Here is a 19785-nt window from a genome sequence, read left to right as displayed (position 1 = left end):
CATTTAGTTTTAGAGCTTAAGAGCCCATGTTTTAGTCTGAACTGAGCTGGCAGGAGATGGGGCCAGCCCTGGAGGACAGAGCTGGTGCCAGGCTCAGGTGAAGGCAGTGCCCAAAGGAGCCAGGTGCTGTTCCTGCAGCCACGGCTGACAGCTCTGCACGGGCAGGGCTCTGTCTCCAGCCATCCTGAGCCAGCACAGCACAAAGGGCAGCTGAAATTCCACTCCCTGGCTCATCTGACCCCCCTGTGGCACCCCCAGCAGCCAGCTGACAGCATGGAGAGTGCCCAGTGATGGAAACGCCATTGTGCCATTCACATTCTCTGAATAGAGAGACATAATTGTCTCTGTCAGGGTTTTTACTTAGAGAAGCACAGATAGAAGAAGATAAAAACAATTCTTGTTTCTACTTGCTGCGCCTGCTGTTTTGCACATGTGGAATGTGTTCAGAAGATTGTTTATCTGAAGTGATTTGTCAATTAGATTCTGCTGGAGATTGTTTTGTTTCCTTGGCCAGTTGGCTCAAAGCAGTGTCCTGGCTGTCTGCAGACAACCAAACACCATTTCCAGCTAAATTTCCTGAACTGTGGCTGGGCCAAGCCAAACTGAGCCGACTGCCCAGCCACCCTCACCCTCAGAGATCACCATGATTTTAGCAATATTTTTGGGTTCAGGACTCGACATGACCTGGAGCAGCTGCTCCTGGCTCAGAGCAGCAGCACCCCCTGCACCCAAAGCATCCCCAGCAGCATCCCTGCACCCAAAGCATCCCCAGCAGCATCCCCAGCACCAGCAGCACCCCCTGCACCCAAAGCATCCCCAGCACCTGCTCCTCCAGAACTGCAGCTCCACCTTCGGGGTGGGGTTGGTGCCTTGCAGTAAGGGCTCTGAGGACTCTTTCCTCAGCACTCTCTGGATCTGCTGGCTCCACTCGATGATGGCTGACTCGGTGGCATGCACAAGGGATTTATTGATCAGCTCCAAGCTGCAGGAAAGAGCACCAGGGTCACTTTCCACTTTTGCATGTGCATTGCTGAGTTGGGTCCACCTCAATGGGCAGCTGGATTTTGCAGCTACAGCCCAGATTCATGTTTCAATACCACAAAACAATAAAGTTCACGAGGGAGAATATTTACAAGGGCAGTTAGAGACAAGATAAGGAGGGATGGTTTGAAACTGGAAGAGAGGAGGTTTAAATTGGATATGATAAAGGAATTTTTCCCTGGGAGGGTGGGGAGACACCAGCACAGGGTGCCCAGAGCAGCTGTGGCTGCCCCTGGATCCCTGGCAGTGCCCAAGGACAGGTTGGACAGGGCTTGGAGCAGCCTGACTGCAGAGTTTGGAGTTTTCCCTCAGTGATCCCAGCAGTTCATTGCTTCTCTGCATGCCCTCATCCCCTCCACCTCCTAAGCTTTTCCTGCTTCTATCATTGAAGAGTCCCCAAAGACAGAGCAAAATACCCCTCCTTGGCAGCCTGATGAGCTGCACAGGACAGGGAGCAAGAAGAGTCCCCATGTCAGGGAGGATCCACAAAAGGTGCAGCACATGCAGCAGCAGAGGAAAACCCAGTGGGGAGCAAGGGCTGGCACTCACAATTTCTCACTTTTAGGATCAATGTTCTCGATTCCCTCTGAGGCAGCTGGAAGAGGCAGCAAGGTCTTGCCCTTCACCTGGCCAACAACCTTGAAGACAGTGTTTTTCAGGCTGTGCACGTGGTGGATGATGTCCTGTGACACCACTCGTGGCCAGCCCTGGTGGTTCCTCCGGTTTGTCAGGATGGGCACAATCACCTGCAGCAGGAGCCATGGGAGAGCAGGGGGGAAGAGCTGAAGGAGGGCAGATCTAGGTTTGATTTAGGAAGAAATTGCTCCCTGTGAGGGTGGGAAGGCCATGGCACAGAGAAGCTGTGGCTGGCAGTGTCCAAGGCCAGGTTGGACAGGACTTGGAGCAGCCTGGGACAGTGGAAGGTGTCCCTGTCATGGCAGGGGTGGCACTGGATGGGCTTTGAGGTCCTTTCCAACACAAAACATGCTGCAATTTGATAATTCTATGACAAAAAGCACTATGGATGGACTGGCCACCAGGCTCTGAGGTCCTGGGCAAGCCTGGATGTAGCCATATTTTCTGAAAAATCCTGTTGGTATGATGTTTTCTCCTGAGAAGCTGAAAGGCCTCAGGAACAAAATGTGAACATTGATTATCTGCTGCTGTGGAATGCAACAGGTGCATCTGTGATTGGTCTCATGTGGTTGTTTCTAATTAATGGCCAATCACAGCCCAGCTGTAGCAGACTCTGGCCAGTCACAGGATTTTGTTATCATTTCATTCTTTTTCCTTTCCTGCTGCAATAGTAGCAGACTTTGTCTCCATTACTCAAATCACACAGACTGATGATGAGAGTAATGCCACAACCAGTCACATCAGCTGCTTGTATTCTTTTGGATTGGCAAAATGACTGGGGGCCCCTGATGGAACCTCTTGAAGATCCCTTTGGGAAAACATCAGCCCATCTGAGGTAACAGGGCACTCAAATACAGGAGGCTCTTCTGAACAGCAGGAAAAGCCCTTTCCTGAGGGTGACTAAGGGCTGGCACAGGAGTCTCCATCTGCAGGGATACTGAAAAGTCACCTGGACATGGCCCTGGGCTCTGGGTGGCCTGGCTGGAGCAGGGCTTGGATCAGATGTGTGTGAGATGTGCCACGAAGCACCAACTACCCCAGAATGACAGAATGGTTTGGGCTGGGGGGGATGTATAAGTTCATGACATTCCACCCTCTGCCATGGGCAAGGACACCTTCTGCTATCCCAGTTTGCTCCAAGCCTTGAAGTTGCACCCTGGCCTTGAAGATTCCAAGGATGGGACAAACACAGCTTCTCTTCTAATTAACTCTAATAATTTATAAAAACATTGGTCTTGTAAGCCAAAGATTGAAGACTAAATCCCTTTTTAGGAGTTATCCCACCATCCTATCTCAGGAAGAAAGGCTTTAAACCCTCATCTCCAACTCCCAAAGCTGGCATTTTTGACTAAACCACTTCCTGACCCTTCCACTGAACAGCCCGAATCGCCCCCCGAGACAACACTCGCACAAGCTCCATTCTCAGGAACCCACGCTATGACTGTGGAGGACCCTACCAGACACCCAGAGCCCCCACGGCTCATGGTTTAAGAGGTTCCATTGAGCTCTACAGCCCCCAGCACCACTTTTCCCCCCGCCTTACCTCCTCCACCAGCGCAGCGAAGTGCGGCAGGGGCTCGGCGGGCAGGTCCCCGCACAGCAGCTCCGCGGGGCCGGGCCCGGCTGCGGGCGGCCGCAGGAAGAACAGCGCTTTGGTGGCGCTGGGGGGCGGCGGGGGCGGCCCGGGGCACAGCCCCAGCTCCCCGCCCGGGCCCCGCCAGGCCAGCAGCGCCGCCGGCCCCGCCGCGCCCCGCACGAAACCGCGGAGCGCCGGCCCCGCCGCCCAGCGCCGGCAGCGCTCCGGGGGCAGCGCCAGCGCCCGCGCCGCGCACCGGGTCAGACGAGCCTCCTCCGGGGCATCATCCCGGGCATCCTCCGGGGAACCCTCCGGGGCATCCTCCGGGGAACCCTCCCCCGCTAACCCGGGATCCCCGTCACTCTCCATCCCCCGGCTCCGCAGTGTTTTGTTTGCGAGCAGCCGCCGCCGTTGCCCGGGGGACTCCCGGGAGCCGCTGCCGTGCCCCGCCGGGATGCGGGGGCGGTCCCAGCGCTGCCGCCTCCCTCCGGCTGCTCCGGGCCCGTTTTGCTCATCCCGGCAGCGCTGGGCAGCTCCAGAAGCAGTTTCCAAGTCTGGCTCACTCTGCGGGAGTTTTTCCAAATCGAGCTCAGCCAGTTCCCGTCCCTCACCCCCGGTGCTGTTCCCGACACCGGCGTACCTGCAGCAACCACCTGAAGCTGAAACATGTGTGCTCCTGCCACCGCTGCATTTCCACATCATTAACACCCTCTTCTGTGAGAAGTAGTTCACCATTTACCAAAGATCCTTCTGTAATTCCCTGGAAAGCAGCACATGGATCCTGTTCAGTCCCAGAGCTGCTCGTGTCACCCCAGCCAGGTTCTCTCTCCTGGGCACCTCAGCCTGCTCCTACCTCCACCTGTCCAGTGACAGGAACATTTCGGTTCTCTCCAGTTTCTTGTTATTCATAAAAGCCCAGCACAGCATTTCTGGAGGACACAGATGTGTCAATTCTCCAGTCTCTGCTTTAGATAAGCATCACACTAAAGCATAGCTCATTAACAAAAGATTTGCTGATAGTTTGCCCCTTAATTTCCCATAAACTCCAAATGAAGTCTTAAGACTTGTGTGCAAGCATCATTTCCTGAGTGAGGCCTGGGTGTCTAAAAGTTGCCTCCAAAAATGAACTCCTTTATTGGAACAGCACAGAACTCCCCTCCTACTCCCAAACACAGGCAGTGACAGCAGTGGCAAGGGGAGAAGCAAGGCTGACCCACGAAAAGCCTCAGAAAAACTCCTCTTAACCACAGACCTCCCCTCTGTCTGCGTGCTGCGTCACTTTGCATCCAGAACCACAATCTCCCCAGGGACACTCCCAGCCATGAGGCTCCAGCATGAGCCAGATCTGATGAGCAAGATCTTGGTCTTTACCCCAAAGCCAGCCAAGCCAAGGTACTTTGCCAGAGAAATCCAGGTTTTTGTTTCCTCATTAGTGACCCATACACAACACAGCTTTCTGGAGGATGGCGAGTGGTTTATTCAGATTCTAAATAAAGGGTTTGGAAAACTGATCTTTTGAATAAAAAACCAGCAGAGAAAACCAAAATAAAATGGGAACACCAATGTACAGATGTATTCTCAGCCCTAATTTAACCTAAACCCTACAATTTGGTCTCATTTTACTGTTAATTTTCCTCTTATCACCTGGGTTCTGATAGTGAAGGGGGGCATACCCAGCTGAGACATGCTCACCTTCTTCTGGCAAACCCACAGCCCCTCCAGGGCCTCTCACACCTGATCTCTTGCAAAGGTCACACCTGCTGCTGTTACATTATCAATACCTCATAGCATAAACCCCAAAATTAAAACAGTTCACAGAATTTTTGGTTAAAAGAAGAATTGCCCCACGGACTGGGGAGCCCCCAGGAGAGGAGCTATGTGGGCAGATCCTGTCTCCACAAGGACCAGTGCTGCTGACAGCCCACTGGAGCTGCAGCCCAGGGACATCCATGATGAGCAAGCAGACCCAGATGCCCAGGTCAGCCCCTGTCCCGTGGTGCTGGCAGCACCATGCAGTGCCCAGGCCTGTGCAGAGCCAGGCTTCTCTCTAGAGCAGAGCACTCCCAGCCTTGTCCCTCTCAGTTGGCTGTTTTAAGCTTCTTGTCTGGCAGTTCCTGATGATTCTTGGCTTGTTTTCTTTTCTGGCATGCTGCTTCTGTGCTGTTTCCCCTGGTGAGTTTGTCCAGGACCAGGGCAGTCTCCTTGAGCAGCCTCATCTCCCTCTTCTCCTTCCTCTCCTCCATCTCCACGATGTCATCTGCAAACAAAGCCTTCAGGGGTGGGATCAGCTTTGGGATGGCTGGGAAGTCACCAAAACGAACCTGAAACACAAGCACACAGCTCCTGTGTGACAGCTGCAGTTTGATTTCCTCACTCCCCCTTGCCTTTGGCCTGTGCAGGCAGCAGGGCACTGCCCCTTCCAGCACCCAGCAGCCCTGACCTCAATGAGTTATTGATGTTTGCTTCACAGAAATGCTGTGGCCCAGTACAAATTCTGACTGACAGTGAGCTGCCCTCACTGCCACAAGTGCATTTAGTCAGCTTCTGTCTGCTACAGAAAGCCATTGGAGCAGCTGATGAGTTGGGATGGGAATGGAAGCAAAATCAGGTTTTTTGGCTGGGAATAGCAAGCACAGACTTGAGGTGGCACGAGGCAAGCACCCAAGAATTGGATTTGAGGGCCATCAGCACCTGGCTCACAGCAGCATGGGGAAAGGGTGACACACAGTATCTGCTGCCAGCAGTTAAAGGAGCTGTTTCAGACACTGCTCTTGAGGAGATGGAATACTGATACAAGAGGAGCATTTAATTCATGAGGAGCCATCCCAAAATAACACTGACACCATCCTCAGGCCTGGCCCCAAGCTCCCAACTCACCCTCATGTGGTCAAAGGCAATGCCGACCCTGTCGCTGAAGTCCTCGCTGAAGAGCGGGATCTTGGCATACCTCTGGCTGAAGTGATTGAGCATGATGAACTCTGCATTCATCTTCATGCCAGTCTGGATGGCCTGGGAGGTTGTGCTGCAAAAGGAACATGCCCTGCTCACAGCCAGGCTGGCACCCAGGGTCACACCGCACCAAGTGACCTCATGGGCACAGGCCCCTCTCCCTCGGGCAGCTGCACTGGTGGCACCTCTGACTTCCACACAACCCTGAGTGCAGGAATGCAGCTGTAATTGTTGCAGCCTTGCATTTAAGAGCTCCACAACCTGGGGACAGGCACCTGTCCCAGGGGTACCAATAGGCTCAGCTGTGCCTGGCAGGGAATGCCCAACAGCTGCTCCCACATTTGCCTGGGCAGCACATGGAACCCCTGGCTGCAGGGCTCTCAGTGAGCAGGGGGGTAAAACAATTCTTCTACCCAGGTTGTACCCATGCAGAGGGTCTTTCCCTTGGGCTGCTCTATTTGTAATTACCAATGTCTGCTTGAAAGCTTTCCCCATTTCTTTTGGGGATGTTGAGAGGAGCTGTGGTGGTCTCAGAGCTGCTGCAATGACCAACACCCCATCTTTATTGTGGAGGAATTCTACACACACCAGAACCTTTGACAGGACTTGGGCCCTTCACCACCAGCTCCAAGGACCACACCCAGCTGTGCACTTTCCCTTCCTAGCAGGCACAGACAGCAGAACACACCCCACCTGTGGGTCTTCTCTATAGCTTCCTTTTCCATGCCATCTTCCAGCGTGGCTTCGTGGATCAGCAGGTTGGCATTTTTACCTGTGCAAACAATCACAATTTGAATCCTCAGATGAAGACTGACCTGCCCAGCTACCCACAGGAGCCTCCTGTCCCTCCTCAGCCCTGTGTGGCAGACACAGCACCAAAGATTTGGGGATGCCCACTTTGGATACTGACAGATGGAGAACTTTCTCCAAGAGATTCTGCAAGCAGAGGGTTTTGTTACCTACCCATTTGCACTAAGGCCATGCAGGGCATTGTGTCACCAGAGTAAACTACTTTCCAGCCAGACTTGTGGATCACTGAACATGCAAAGGCATTTTTACAGTGTTGGACTTCACAGGTCTGAAACTGAACAAGGATATAAGTATTAGACTCTAGGTCCCCTCCAGCCACAGAGCCCCCAGCTCAGGAACTCACCTCAGCCAGGTCATAGCTCTCTAACAGAGCGCTCACAAACTCCTTGGCTTTGGGTCTGATGTTCTCACAGCCTTTCACAAGACACTGAGAAGGAATCATTCTGGGAGGGAGGGAAGAAGAGATAATTAAGGACAGATACAAAATAAAACCTGATCTTCTCTTCAAGCACCTGATTTCTCCCGTTTCTCAGCCTCACTTCAGTGCCTTGGTGACCTGTATAAATTCCTGCTTTCATTGGTGCCCCAGCAACTCACCCAATCACTTCTACCCCATTACCAAATACTCTTCTTCTTGCCCAACTTCCTTTTCCTACAGCAAAGGGAAGCTTGCACATAAACCTCTATTTGAGCAGCACAGCTGAGTACAAACCCCACCCTGCCCTCTGCAGACTGCATATCCTTTTCTACAGGCAGTGGAAGGAGTCAGAGCCACCTCCAACAAAGGGCTGGAGGAATGGATGAGTTTGCCTTGAATAAAGACCAAGGACATTTCTCCACACAGAACACTCACTTGATGTCTCCAAGGATCTCCTCACAGTGGTTGTGGTACTCATTCAGCCAAGGCATGATCTGCTCAGGTGCCACCAGAAACAGAGGGCTGAAATCCTGACCCAGGGCTGCCTGCAAAAACAAAGGCAGGGGGAAAAAATCAGTGCCAGGTGCACACCAAGTCAGAGAGGAGGAATGCTAGGGAAAGGCTGGTGCTCCTCTCCACCTCACCCAAGCCACATTCAGGAGCATAGAAAGTACTCACAAAAGCTCTCCTCCGCTCCATCAGGATATTCACCAGCCCCTGCAAAGGGAACACAGGACACAGCAAGGGAGTCAGAATTGCCTGGGGAGTCAGAGGCAACAGCTCAGCAAGCCCAGAGTCAGAATAAACAAGAAGGGAGAGGGATTAGAAACAGACAGATTCAGCAGCGCCTGGGGAATGAATGAAGAGAGGAATGCAGAGCAGAGCTGTGGCAGTAAGGTAGAAAAATTATAGAGAAAGGCTTCATAAAATCAAGCCTACTCTCCTGGAATCAGTGGCTGGCCTTGTCAAAGCTAGCATTTTACAAGTTCCCATGTGAATGCAATCCTATTGTGAGCCACTTTCCTGGGTAAAAAAACAACTTGCACCTGCATCAACTGTTTTTGCACCATTAGATAGAAAAATTAAAGCTATATTTCACAACTTCCCTGCACATATACACCAGGGGTTTGAGTGACCATTCAATACAGAATAACAATTTGTTGCTAACCAATAAATGTAATTGGCAAGGAAACTACTAACCAATAGGAGTCACACCTGAGGTCTATAAAACTGTATAAAATGGAGTAATATACATAACTCCATAATAATAATAATTTAAATAATTTAAATAACTATAGGTATAAATAAATACATAACTAATAAATATATAAACAATAAATATAAATATTATATAAATAACAAGCATCCTATAAATAATATTAATATAAATAATAATAAAACTCCTCCTTAATAATAAAGAATGGGCTTTTTCCACCATGAAGAAAATGGAATTTGTGTGATTCATTCCCATACAGGGCAGCCCACATTGCTCAGCTGGAGCTACCCAGGTAGCTCTGAACCCAAGGTTCAGAGCAGAGGTGCACAAGCCCCTTCCCAGCCCTGAACTCACAGAGTGATGATCTGTGTGCATGTGGGACACAAACACAGCCACGAGGTTACACAGCACTTGGTCCACTTGCTCTCCATAGTGGCGGCAGAGCTGGCCAAAAGTTCCTTCTCCACAGTCCAGGAGCAGGGACCTGGTAGCACTGGTGAGAGGTGACAGACACATTTAGAAGCCACTCAGAGCTCTGAGCAGGGCCAGGCAGGGAGGGGGATTTTGGGGCTGGAAGGCAGAGATCAGAGCCCTGGGGTTCACCTGGTGTTCAGCAGCGTGGAACTGACATTGCGGATTTTCATTGGGATTGCAGATCCTGTTCCCAAGAACACAATCTCAGGATAAGCACCCACATTTCCTAGAGAAAACAGACAACAGGGATTTGGAGGCAAATGTTCTCTGCACATTGCCCAGTCAGATACCATCTAATTCACCAGCACAGTAACTCCAGAGCTAACATGGCCAGCACAGGCATTTCTGCCCCCCTCAGCAGCAGGTTTACAAGGGAAGGCAGAACAAGCCCCACCACTTCACAGCTTCATCTGGGCTCTGAAGCAGTGAGCCACCAAGAGCTCCTATTTCCCACCACACTGATCCTGATCTGTACCTGGTACAGCAGACAGGCTCTCCTTGCACTCCTTCACACGGGTCTGGAAGTCAGGGAGATCCAAGGCCTCGCTGACAAACTCCTCAGGATCACAGACAGTCACAGCATCTCTGCAACAACAGGCACCCATCAGCATGGGGCAAGGTAGGAGCTGAAACAGCCCATTTCAGAGCAAAGTGCCAAACTCCTGTGACAAAACAGCCCTAAAACAAGGGAACAAACGTTCTTCCCATTTTGAGAGGTTGGAAGACACAACAACTGTGGTATGTGCCAAAAAGGCCTGGTTGGGCTGAGCCAGGCACAGAAATGATCATTCCAGCAAGTGGAGAAGCTCCTGCAATAGCACTTCATCCCATCCAGAGCTGCCAGGCACTAGAGGGCACTGCAAGGCAGCACAGAAAGTCCTGCAAGAGGAGCAGACACCTAAAGGGATCCAGGCACTGATGAAAAGTGTAAGAAACCTGTGACCTGGGTCTGCTTCAGAGCATGTGCAGCACTACAGGTCTTCAGTTACCTCAACAGAGAAGCTTAAACTCTTCTTGGCACCTGTATCTTCCTGTTGTGCCCAGCAAGGACAGAAATCTGAGCCATGGTGAATGAAATCCCCTTGCCCCCTGTGGTCCCTGGCCCTTAAGGTTCTCACCCATTTGCCCACCCAGGAGCAAAGCTAGTAACTGTTTTAGAGCTCTCAGCTCTAATGTCAGGCCTTCTAGGTCTTCAGAAGGTAAGACTCCCCAAAAACTCTCTCCTTGCCCCTCTCTGCTCTGCCATAGCCACAGCTGGGTCACAGCATGAGTCAAAGCAAAGGACAGAGGACCACAAGGCTGCAGGAGCAAGGGACAGAAAGAACACTCCCAAGCACTGGCCAGGTGTTGTTTTCAGTGGTCCCCTCCTCCATGTCCTACACCTTGTCTGAGACTCTCAGGGGCAGGGACACAGCCCTCAAAAGTTCCCTCAGCACAGCCACCAGAAAGTATCTGCAGAAGATCCTGACACAGTGCCCTCCCTCACCAAAAAGCTGCTTCAGCAAACCCCCAAAACCTGGGAAGAAAAAGATTCCCACTGACCTCTGCCACTCCTGCTGTGGTCTGAGGTGGTATTTCAGGAGGCACTCCCCTCTCACGATGGGCACAGGGCACACAGCCTCTGCTTCCTGCAGGAGGAGGGTGAAGTGAGACACAGCCTTTGCTGAGGGCAGCAGGCACAGGGGCAAGGTGGGCCTGAATTACCTTGCTCTGGTAGGTGGTGAGCAGAGGGAAGATCTCTGGGTGGATGAGGTTCAGCTGAGTTTGGATCTTGTAGCTGCGTGGGTTGTGCACAGCAGAGGAGTTTTCATTGAGCACCAAGTGCTGAGTGCCAGGCCCAAATCTGCCAGAGGACAACGCCCAACAGCTTCATGTTAGAACTGGGTATATCTGCATACTGAGCTAAAAATCTCACCTGAGCCAGCAGAGCCCTCTTTTTAGAGCTCTTTACTTTGGAACAAGATTTGAACCAGCAGAACAGGCTGCTGTCCCCAGAGACAGAGCCCAGCTCACGTACCTGTGCATCCACTGCTGGTAGCGGCTGTCTCGCAGCACTGCCTCGGGGGTCATGTGGATAACCAAGGCCACCTGGTGCTCAGCAGCTCCCTCCTGGTACCTGGGACACATGCAAGCACAAAGAACATCTGTCACCCTAGTTAAGATTTTCTAAGCCTTCTGATGTTGGCATTCTTGTAGCAAACTTTCTCACACACTTTCTGTAAATAACTCATTGTTTTGCATTCCTTTATGGAGGAGGAGAAAGTAGATGGACTGTTGGTTTGTCCAGTGTCATTGGAGAGGTGGCACTGTCACCCTCCAATCCACTGTCACTTTAGGAAAACTATAAATGTCAGAGTCAGAAAATAAACTCCCCTTCTTTCTTCACCTTGAGAACAGCAGTGTGTGCTTGTGTTCATGTCCTATAGTGACATCCATCTGTGCTCCAGTGCAAGTCCTTGCCATCCCTCCCCTCTCCCCCTTTGGTGCTGCCAGAGGTGCCCCCTGAGGCAGGCAGGGCAGGGATTTCTTTTCAGAGCATGGAGCTCCAGGACTGCATCAACCAAGCCACAAGGCTCAGACCATTTGCTGACATCTCCACTGTCCCCCACAGGGCAGTTCCTCTCCTCCATCAGCAATATCTGCAAAGCCTCCAGGAGCCCAAAGGCTTCTGCAGAAGCCCTGCAGAGTTATGTGCAGTCCAGGCTTCCAGCAGCCTCCACTGCTCCCCAGGCAGACACCAGGGCACATTCCTGCTCTGAAGTCCCCGAGGGAAAACAGGCCCATGGCAGTCACAGAACCCACAGGTTCTGCCTTTCCTAAAAGCACCACCAAAATCCTTTCTTATATCTCAAGCTCCTTAACAGTGCCAAAGAGCTCAGACATCAGCCATGAGAAGAAATAGCACACCTGAGCTAGAACAAGAGCAAAACCTGAATTCAGCCCAGGTCCTTCCCCAGGCCCTGCAGGTGCCCCAGCCCTACCTTTGGAAGGTCTCATTTTCACAGACAGCATCCACAAAGCCCTCGTGGGGACACTCCAGCACGAGGAACACTGGGCCAGGGTCAGTGGGGGTGCACAGCTCCTCAGGAAAGAGCTGCAGGCAGATACACAGTGGTCACAGCACACCCAGCCTGCACCTCTGTGTCTGACTCCTTCAGTCACACAGAGCCCAGCAGCCACTCCCAGAGCTCAGTGCACCCAGCCAGGGCAGCTCTGGGGCCCCTTCTGCTCCCATTTCACAGCAAAATCCAATGTGTGTAACAGCAAATCCCAACCCTGGCCTCACAGAAACCACAACCTAACCAAGGAGGGGAATTTCAGCAGTTTTGAGGTTCCCATGACAGATTCAGATGGTAGCAAAAGCATGTGTAAGGACAAAAAGGCTTTCTAAAATTCTTGTGACACAAAGATGTGCTGATCCTGTCTCCCAGGTCAGGATCTTCACTTGCAGATCACCTGGGCATGGCCAGAGCTGGCTCTGCCTCTCACTCCAGTGTTAGAGATGCAGAGCCTGTACCCCAGAACTACTGAGTTTATTTTGGTGTCAGTGATGGCTACACAGGTATTCAATTCCCAGATTTAAACAATGCAGGGATTAACTCCACCAGCTCACTCCTAGACCTGCAGCAGCTTTGGGGAGGGGAGATGAAGCAGCTCTGCCAAACAGCAAACACCCAGCCACACCCACACGGGAGCTCATTCCCTGATCAGCACCCCAGCAGACCCAGGCATGCCACACTCAGCAACAACCTGGATGTCCTGGCAGGCAAAGCATTCTGCATAAAAACTGTCACCCTGGGAGCCCAGTGAAGGAGGGAGTGGCAGAGCCACAACAGAAACATAGACACATCTTACCTCTTTGCCTTCATAAGTGATGCTCTCCCCATTTTTGAGAGCTGTAATGATGGGAAGGATGGCTGGAGTTCCCCTGAGAACAAGGCCACAGAAACATTTAGCTGCCAGCACCCCTGTGCCTGCTCCTGCTGCCCCCTGGCCCAGGCTGGGCTCTCATACTCACACTGGCAGGCCCAGCTCCTGGGCTTTAGCTGCAAGGAATTTCCCTTTCCTTGGGTGAACCTGCAGAGTCAAACACAATTACCACCCAAATTAAGAAGGCCATGAAACAGGATCATGTACTGTCAGCTTAAAAGCTTCTCCACAAACCAAGGGAATGTTTTCTCCTTTTTCAGTTCCACAGCCACTGCTCCAATTTACCCCAAAAGGGATTTTCTGGGCTCTCTGCTTTCCGGGATCATGCTGCTGCCTCTTGCTCCCCTCTCTAGCCAAGCAAGCACAACAGCCTGCCCTCCTCTGAGGGTTAAACAAGAATGGAACCTGTACACTCATAACCACTGCTGGATTCTAAAAACACCTCCAGGTTTACACATTCCTACTCATGCTACAGCAACTCTGACACTTGAAAAGCAGAAACACATTAGAGCTTCAAAGTCCTACCTGAAAACACTGTCTCCATTTAAACCCCTGCAGCAAGATGACATTAGGAAACATTTCCATACAGAGGGTGGTCAATGCCCCAGGCCTGCCAGTGTTTAAGAGATTATTAATGCCCTTAACAATATATTTTAAATTTTGAGCAGCTTGAAGTAGCCAGGCAGCCGGACTGGATGGTTCAAGCCTGGCTGGATTGGGCTTGGAGAAACCTATCTAATGGAAGGTGTCCCTGCCCATGGGGGCATGGAATGAGATTACCTTTAAGGTCTCTTCCAGCCCAACTCATCCTGTGGTTATAGATGATCACTTTATGTCCCTTCCCCCTGAAATACCCTGTTTTATTCTCTTATCTGTTGTGTTGGTTTAGAGACCCTGTGCCCAAACTCACTTTGCAAAGAAAAGCTGTCACCAGCTCAGGATGCTTCCTTGCACATTTCTGCTCATCACCTGTAAAACAAAGCAAAATCACAAAAAAAATCATTACTTGCTTTTCTTAAAACCAAAACATACCAAAATTTGCTAAAGCATTAACAGGAACATTATCCACTTAACTTGGAGCTCAGCAGCACAATCTTATGAACACCCAAGGCCAGAGAGCCCATGGCTTCAAATATAGGAAGCCAAACTAAAGCCCAAGACTGAAAATCAGCCCAGCATCCACCTGTAATTAAATTACAAAGGTTGGAGCATCTATCCCTGCCAGAAGCAAACTACCACAAGGACTAATCACACCCAAGCACCAATCATGTCCAATTTCTAGGCCTTTTAAGTTCTCCATAACTTCCAAAGAACAATTTCTGCTCCATGGAACCTTCCAGCTCAGCTTCTCTACCAACCTCACTTTCAGACAGCAAATGGCTCAGAGAACAAATTCCTATCCCTTGGAATCATCTCATTCAAGTTAAAAAGGCCATTCCATGTGTTTCACCTGCTTTCTTTGGGCTCTCTCTTCCTTCCTCCAAGCTTTGCTGTGCAGGTCTCAGGGATCCAGGCCCTGTGTCCCCTTTAGAGCTGTTTCCACCTTGGGGAGATGCTCCAGGACTCTGAGGGGGTGAACTTCCAGCAGCCAGTGGTTTTGCTGTCCCAAATCCAATAAAAGCAGACAAAGATCACTCAATCCACAGCAACATAAAAGAAAATCATGAGTAGCATTCCCTCCTCCATGGCAGTCAGGTTTAAACTGCACCAGAATACAGAGCTCCTCTCCCAGTCTAGCTTGCACTTGCATTCTGCAGTCACTTATGTCAGGAGCCATCCCTCATCCAAGTCCTTCTTCCCAAACTGCTCAACTCTGTCAAGTCTGTGCTGCACCCTCAGTATCACATTTTGCAGCAAAGAATGCAGCTGGCTGAGAAAGCCAAACCCAGGGATGTCCACAGGTCATTCCATCCACCCACACCTAAAGGAACAAGCCTGACTCAGCAGGTCTTGCTATTTAAATGAGATGCTTCTCCTGAGAAAGGCAAATTAATGAACCTCTGCTTACTCAGAAGCTGCTCCTTGAACCTTCATTGTGCCTCCCCTGTCTCCCTGCAGCAGCAGGGCTCACCTGTCAGAGGGATCTGGCAGACAGTCATTGTCTCATCCTTGTACTCAGGCTCTGTGTGCAACTGCACAGCTGGGAAGAGATCAAAACCCACCATTAACAAGTGCATAAGCAGAGATTCACACTCTTCAAGGATATAAATCAGAAAAGTGTATTTGTCTTTCTTTAACACAACCTGCTGAGCGTTCCCCTTCCCTTTCTCTGCCCAACTGAACACTCCAATGAACAATTAAAGTTTTAAAAGCCCATCATCCTCATGGTGCCATGATGAGCAATTTCACTGGCAGACTCTAGAAGCAAACTGCCTTCAGTGTTTTAAAACGAAATGCTGTCTGAATCAGCCAACCTGAGCAGAAACAGAGCTGGAAACACTGTTGTGCGGGGTTTAACAGTGTATCAGAGCAAAAGAAATGTTTAAAACATCCTCTGAGTGGATACAAACCAGAGGCTGAGGCTGCTGCTCGGCAATGCAACCTTGGCTAGAGAGGAAACAAAGTTCCAAATTCCTCTGCTCCACATCCCTGACCCCCCTGACCTACCTAAATCCATCCTTTTGAGGGGCCCAGGGAAGAGGCGAATGGCTTTCAAGTAGTTTTGCTGGAAAAGAGGAGAAAGGCTGTCAGGAGGACAGGAGCAGTGCCATGCCAAACACCCCAAACAGCCAGCCAGACCAAGCTGAGCAGCTCAGACAGCTCTGGGCAGGCACTGTGCCGTCAGAAAGGGAAAGAGCCACTGTCCCCATCCCCTCCAGCAGTGCAATTAGTCAGCAGAAACTGCAAGGAAATAAAACCACTACAACAACGCTGAGGATTGCAAATTTCTGGTCCAGACACGGCATTAGGCTGGCAAGGACCACATCAAACAGGAGAGCAGAGACTGAGTTCTCTCTCATGTAAAATGGGGAGGGAGCAGGCAAGGGAACAAAGATCCTCCCCTCTCCCCAAAGCTGATTTATCAGGATATGAGACTACAGCACAGGTGCAGAAGATTTCTGCTGTCCTGTAACTGAAGAGATTTGGAATTCCAAGCCAGCCTGTTGTGCTGACACAAATTCAGAACAGCATTTCACACCTGCACAGAGATTCCCTTTTCTCAGCTCTCCCAGTTCCAGGGTGAGCTTTAACCCTTTGAGGGTTTGCTCTGCCTTGTGCACCTTGCCATACTCACCAGCTTTGGTGGCCCCAGGAACACACACCTCTGGAGCCCTATGGCCTTCAGGGTGAGGATCATCCCTAAGAGCAAGCAGAGAAACAGCTTTATCAAACAGCTTTATCACAGCTCCAGTGAGCACTGGCAGACCCCAAAAGAGCCCTCTCTGTTCAGGAGTGCTTGGCCTCTCCACAAAGGCCAGAACTGCACCTGGACCTGAATTTTGTGGCAGTTTCAACATGTCCCTTGCCTCTACAGATAAAGAAAATACACATCTTGATAAAATTAATCTGGAGCAAGGCATCAGAACAGATCATGAATCTCCTCCTTTTCTTGGAAACTTCCATAATTTTAATGGACAAGACCCATAGCCATCTATCCTAACCTCATCTGCACTGAGCAAAATGGTGCCCACCAATTTTTGTGTGCTCCTTTAGACTCAAACCACCCTAATCCCCTGCTGGCAACACTGCTAACACCTCCTGCTCAGGAGATTTTGGGAAGCTGAATCCAGGCATGCTGGACATGCAGGGCCTGTCCCACCACTGTCTGCAGTGAGCACTTAGCGCTGTGTCCAGCTCTGGGCCCTCAGTTTGGGAAGGATGTTGAGATGTTTGAGCACATCCAGAGGAGGCAGCAAGGCTGGTGAGGGGCTGGGAACACACACCCTGTGAGGAACGTTTGAAGGAACTGGGGGTGCTCAGCCTGGAGAAGAGGAGGCTCAGGGGTGACCTCATTGCTCTCTACACCTTCTGAAGGGAGGTTGTGGACAGGTGGGGTCGGTCTCTGACAGAGCCAGAGGACACAGTCTCCAGCTATGGCAGGGAAGGGATAGGTTGGATATTAGGAAAAAAAAATCACTGAAAGAATAATAAAGTACTGGAATGCTCTTCCCAGGGAGGTGGTAGAATCACCATCTCAGGATGTGTTTAAAAAAGCCTGGACATGGCACTTGGTGCTATAGTTGAGGTGTTGGGGCATAGGTTGGACTCAATGATCTTAGAGATCTCTTCCAGCCTCATCATTCTGTGATTCTGCAGTGTCACACAGGCCCTGCCCAGCCCAACACCTCTTGCTCAGGAGATTTTGGGCAGCTGAATCCAGGCACGCTGCTCAGGCAGGGTCTGGGTATCTCACCACGTGTCTGTACTGCACAGAGCCCCAGCCCAGCCCAACTCCTCCTGCTCAGGAGATTTCAGACAGCTGAATCCAGGCATGCCGGACAGGCAGGACCTGTCTCACCACGTATCTGCAATATCACAGACACAGGGCTGGGGCCCAGCACCTTCTGCTCAGGAGATTTCAGACAGCTGAATCCAGGCATGCTGCTCACCCGGGCCCGTCCCACCACGTGTCTGCGCTGCACAGAGCCCCAGCCCAGCCCAACCCCTCCTGCTCAGGCGATTTCGGGAAAAAATCCGCCGCAGGGCCCCAGCCCAGCCTGGAACACCCCACAAACCGCACGGGCCCCGGGCAGTGACCGCGCCCTGCCGCACTCACCGGGCAGCCCCCCGACGTTGGCCCAGGACACGCGGCTCAGGAAGATGCTGTCCAGGTGGGAGATCTTCAGCCTGCGGGGTACCGGGGGTGAGCGGGGCCCGCTGAGCCCCGGTGTCCCCCCGTGTCCCCCCGGTGTCCCGCACTTACTTGTGCTCCTGCATGGCGCGCTGCGTGCCCTCGCCGCAGTTGAACAGATACCTGCGGGGACAGCGCGGTCAGGGCGAGGCGGGCCGGGCCGGGGACCATCACCGCCGCTGCCGCCGCCGTTCCCGCACTCACCGGTTGAACTCGGAGAACACGTACACGGCCGCCCCCGCGTCGCGGCAGCCGGCCGCCACCACCTGCACGTACACGGTGTTGGGCCCCGCCAGGCCGGTGCCCGCGCTCCGCCGCCGCTCGCGGGCCCACACGTGCCGGGGCACGTCCTTGGGGCGCCGCCGGGGCCCGCCCGCCGCTGAGGGCCCCTCGGCCATGGCCCGGGCCGCGCCGCCGGGGCCCGCCCGCAGCCGCCGCCACACGAGCGCCCGCGCCAGCGCCCACATCCGCGTGCCCGCCCCGCCCGGCGGGCCGCGGCCAATGAGAGCAGAGAAATGCCCGCGGAGGACCGCCCATCTCGTTACGTCATGCCGACGGGCCAATGGGGAGTGAGAATGGCGGGTGCAGCCACGCCCCTGAGGCGCCGCTGGGCTGCCCGGCTGTTCACACGTGACTGGGCTCTGCCGGTCGGTGTTCGGCGGATTCCGCTCCGGTCGGTTCTGTGTCCGGTCCGGCCCGTTCTGTGTCCGGTCACCGCCGGTTCAGTGTCCGGTCACTGCCGGGATTCTCTGTTCAGTCCGGGAGGTTCAGTGTCCGGTCATTGCCAGTTCTGTGTCCGGTCACTGCCGGTTCTGTGTCCGGTCCCAGCCAGTCCTGTGTCCGGTCACTGCCGGTTCTGTGTCCGGTCATTGCCGGGGCGCAGGGGACACAGCCCTGGAGCCCTGACCTCCATCAGGGGATTGAGCCCCTCTGAACCCCTGGATATTTGTTTTGGTTTAGGGAAAATTTGGGAGAGAACTTTGAAAAGGGCTTTTTTAGAAAAGCAGATTTAATTTTATTTTTTTTAACCCCCTGGGATTCCCCAGTGTGATAGATGAGTAATGCCATGATTGGCAATAGACAAATATCATGTATAGTGATACATATATGATACAATAATAGACAAATATCATGAATATAGGTTAAGAAAAGTTTTATAGTTATGTTTTAGCCCCTTGCATTGTCATCAAGGGACAGCCGGGGTTGGGACATCTGGAAGGGTCAGATTGTCACTATGGTGACACTGACCTCTAATCAGAATTTAAGGAATGATCTTCATGACTGCACAGGGAAGAAGGAGCCAATGGACAGAACTTTGGAAGGGGTTAAAGGGTTAAAAATCCATTGTGTGGTTGAGCACACAGTGGGGGAAATTCTCTGCTCCTGGTGCTGTAATATTTTCTCCACGCAGTCTTCTGTTGTATTTTTGATAAGGTTTAATAAACTTATCTAAAATTATGAAAAGTGAGTAACTATTTCTCTCACCAGGTGTCATGTACATATTTTATGGAAAATCCTTTCTTTAGGATCTTTTCTCCTGAGAAGCTGAAGCCTCAGAAATGAAATGTAAACAATGGTTATCTGCTGCTGTGGACTGCAACAGGTGCATCTGTGATTGGTCTCATGTGGCTGTTTCTAATTAATGGCCAATCACAGTCAGCTAGCTTGGACTCTCTGGTCAGTCACATTCCTTTCCTTTTCCAGCCTTCTGATGAAATCCTTTCTTCTATTCTTTTAGTACAGTTTTAATATATCATTTTCTTTTCATACAATATATATAATAAAATAACAAACCAGCCTTCTGAAACATGGAGTCAAGATTCTCATCTCTTCCCTCTCCCCCATTCCAGGAGCCTGTTCAGGACCTGTGGGCAAACATCCAGCTGCACTGATAGCATCAGCCATGACACAGGGGAGATTTAAATGGAGATTTAAAAGCAATA

General features: G+C 51.7%; 2 protein-coding genes across 2 annotated transcripts in view; both read right to left on the bottom strand.

Annotated features, from left to right (window-relative positions):
- Positions 1-4132, bottom strand: part of DNAH9 (dynein axonemal heavy chain 9) — a 147339-nt gene extending 143207 nt beyond the window's left edge. The window contains exons 1-4 of the mRNA XM_058817530.1: positions 4107-4132; positions 3221-3893; positions 1591-1787; positions 824-982 (exon numbers count right to left, since the gene is read on the bottom strand). Of these exons, the coding sequence (XP_058673513.1) occupies positions 824-982; positions 1591-1787; positions 3221-3893; positions 4107-4132 (1055 nt within the window). The remainder of the gene's footprint in view (positions 1-823; positions 983-1590; positions 1788-3220; positions 3894-4106) is intronic.
- A 589-nt stretch (positions 4133-4721) lies between these two features.
- On the bottom strand, positions 4722-18263 carry ELAC2 (elaC ribonuclease Z 2). Its single transcript, XM_058817138.1, has 24 exons — positions 18047-18263; positions 17915-17965; positions 17768-17838; positions 16286-16350; positions 15658-15715; positions 15122-15190; positions 14501-14650; positions 13961-14019; positions 13139-13197; positions 12976-13048; positions 12102-12214; positions 11138-11236; positions 10825-10963; positions 10663-10748; positions 9596-9705; positions 9250-9346; positions 9001-9139; positions 8109-8147; positions 7866-7975; positions 7356-7455; positions 7166-7286; positions 6896-6974; positions 6131-6275; positions 4722-5574 (listed from the first exon to the last, which is right to left on the bottom strand). The coding sequence occupies exons 1-24, from the start codon at positions 18238-18240 to the stop codon at positions 5332-5334; spliced, it is 2469 nt and encodes an 822-aa protein (XP_058673121.1). The 5' UTR covers positions 18241-18263; the 3' UTR covers positions 4722-5331.
- Between the last annotated feature and the right edge of the window lie 1522 nt (positions 18264-19785).

Source organism: Ammospiza caudacuta, chromosome 19 (genome assembly GCF_027887145.1).
Source record: "Ammospiza caudacuta isolate bAmmCau1 chromosome 19, bAmmCau1.pri, whole genome shotgun sequence".
NCBI classification, from domain to species: Eukaryota; Metazoa; Chordata; class Aves; order Passeriformes; family Passerellidae; genus Ammospiza; species Ammospiza caudacuta.
Note: the sequence above shows the minus strand (reverse complement) of the source record. Positions and strands in the feature narration are given on the sequence as shown.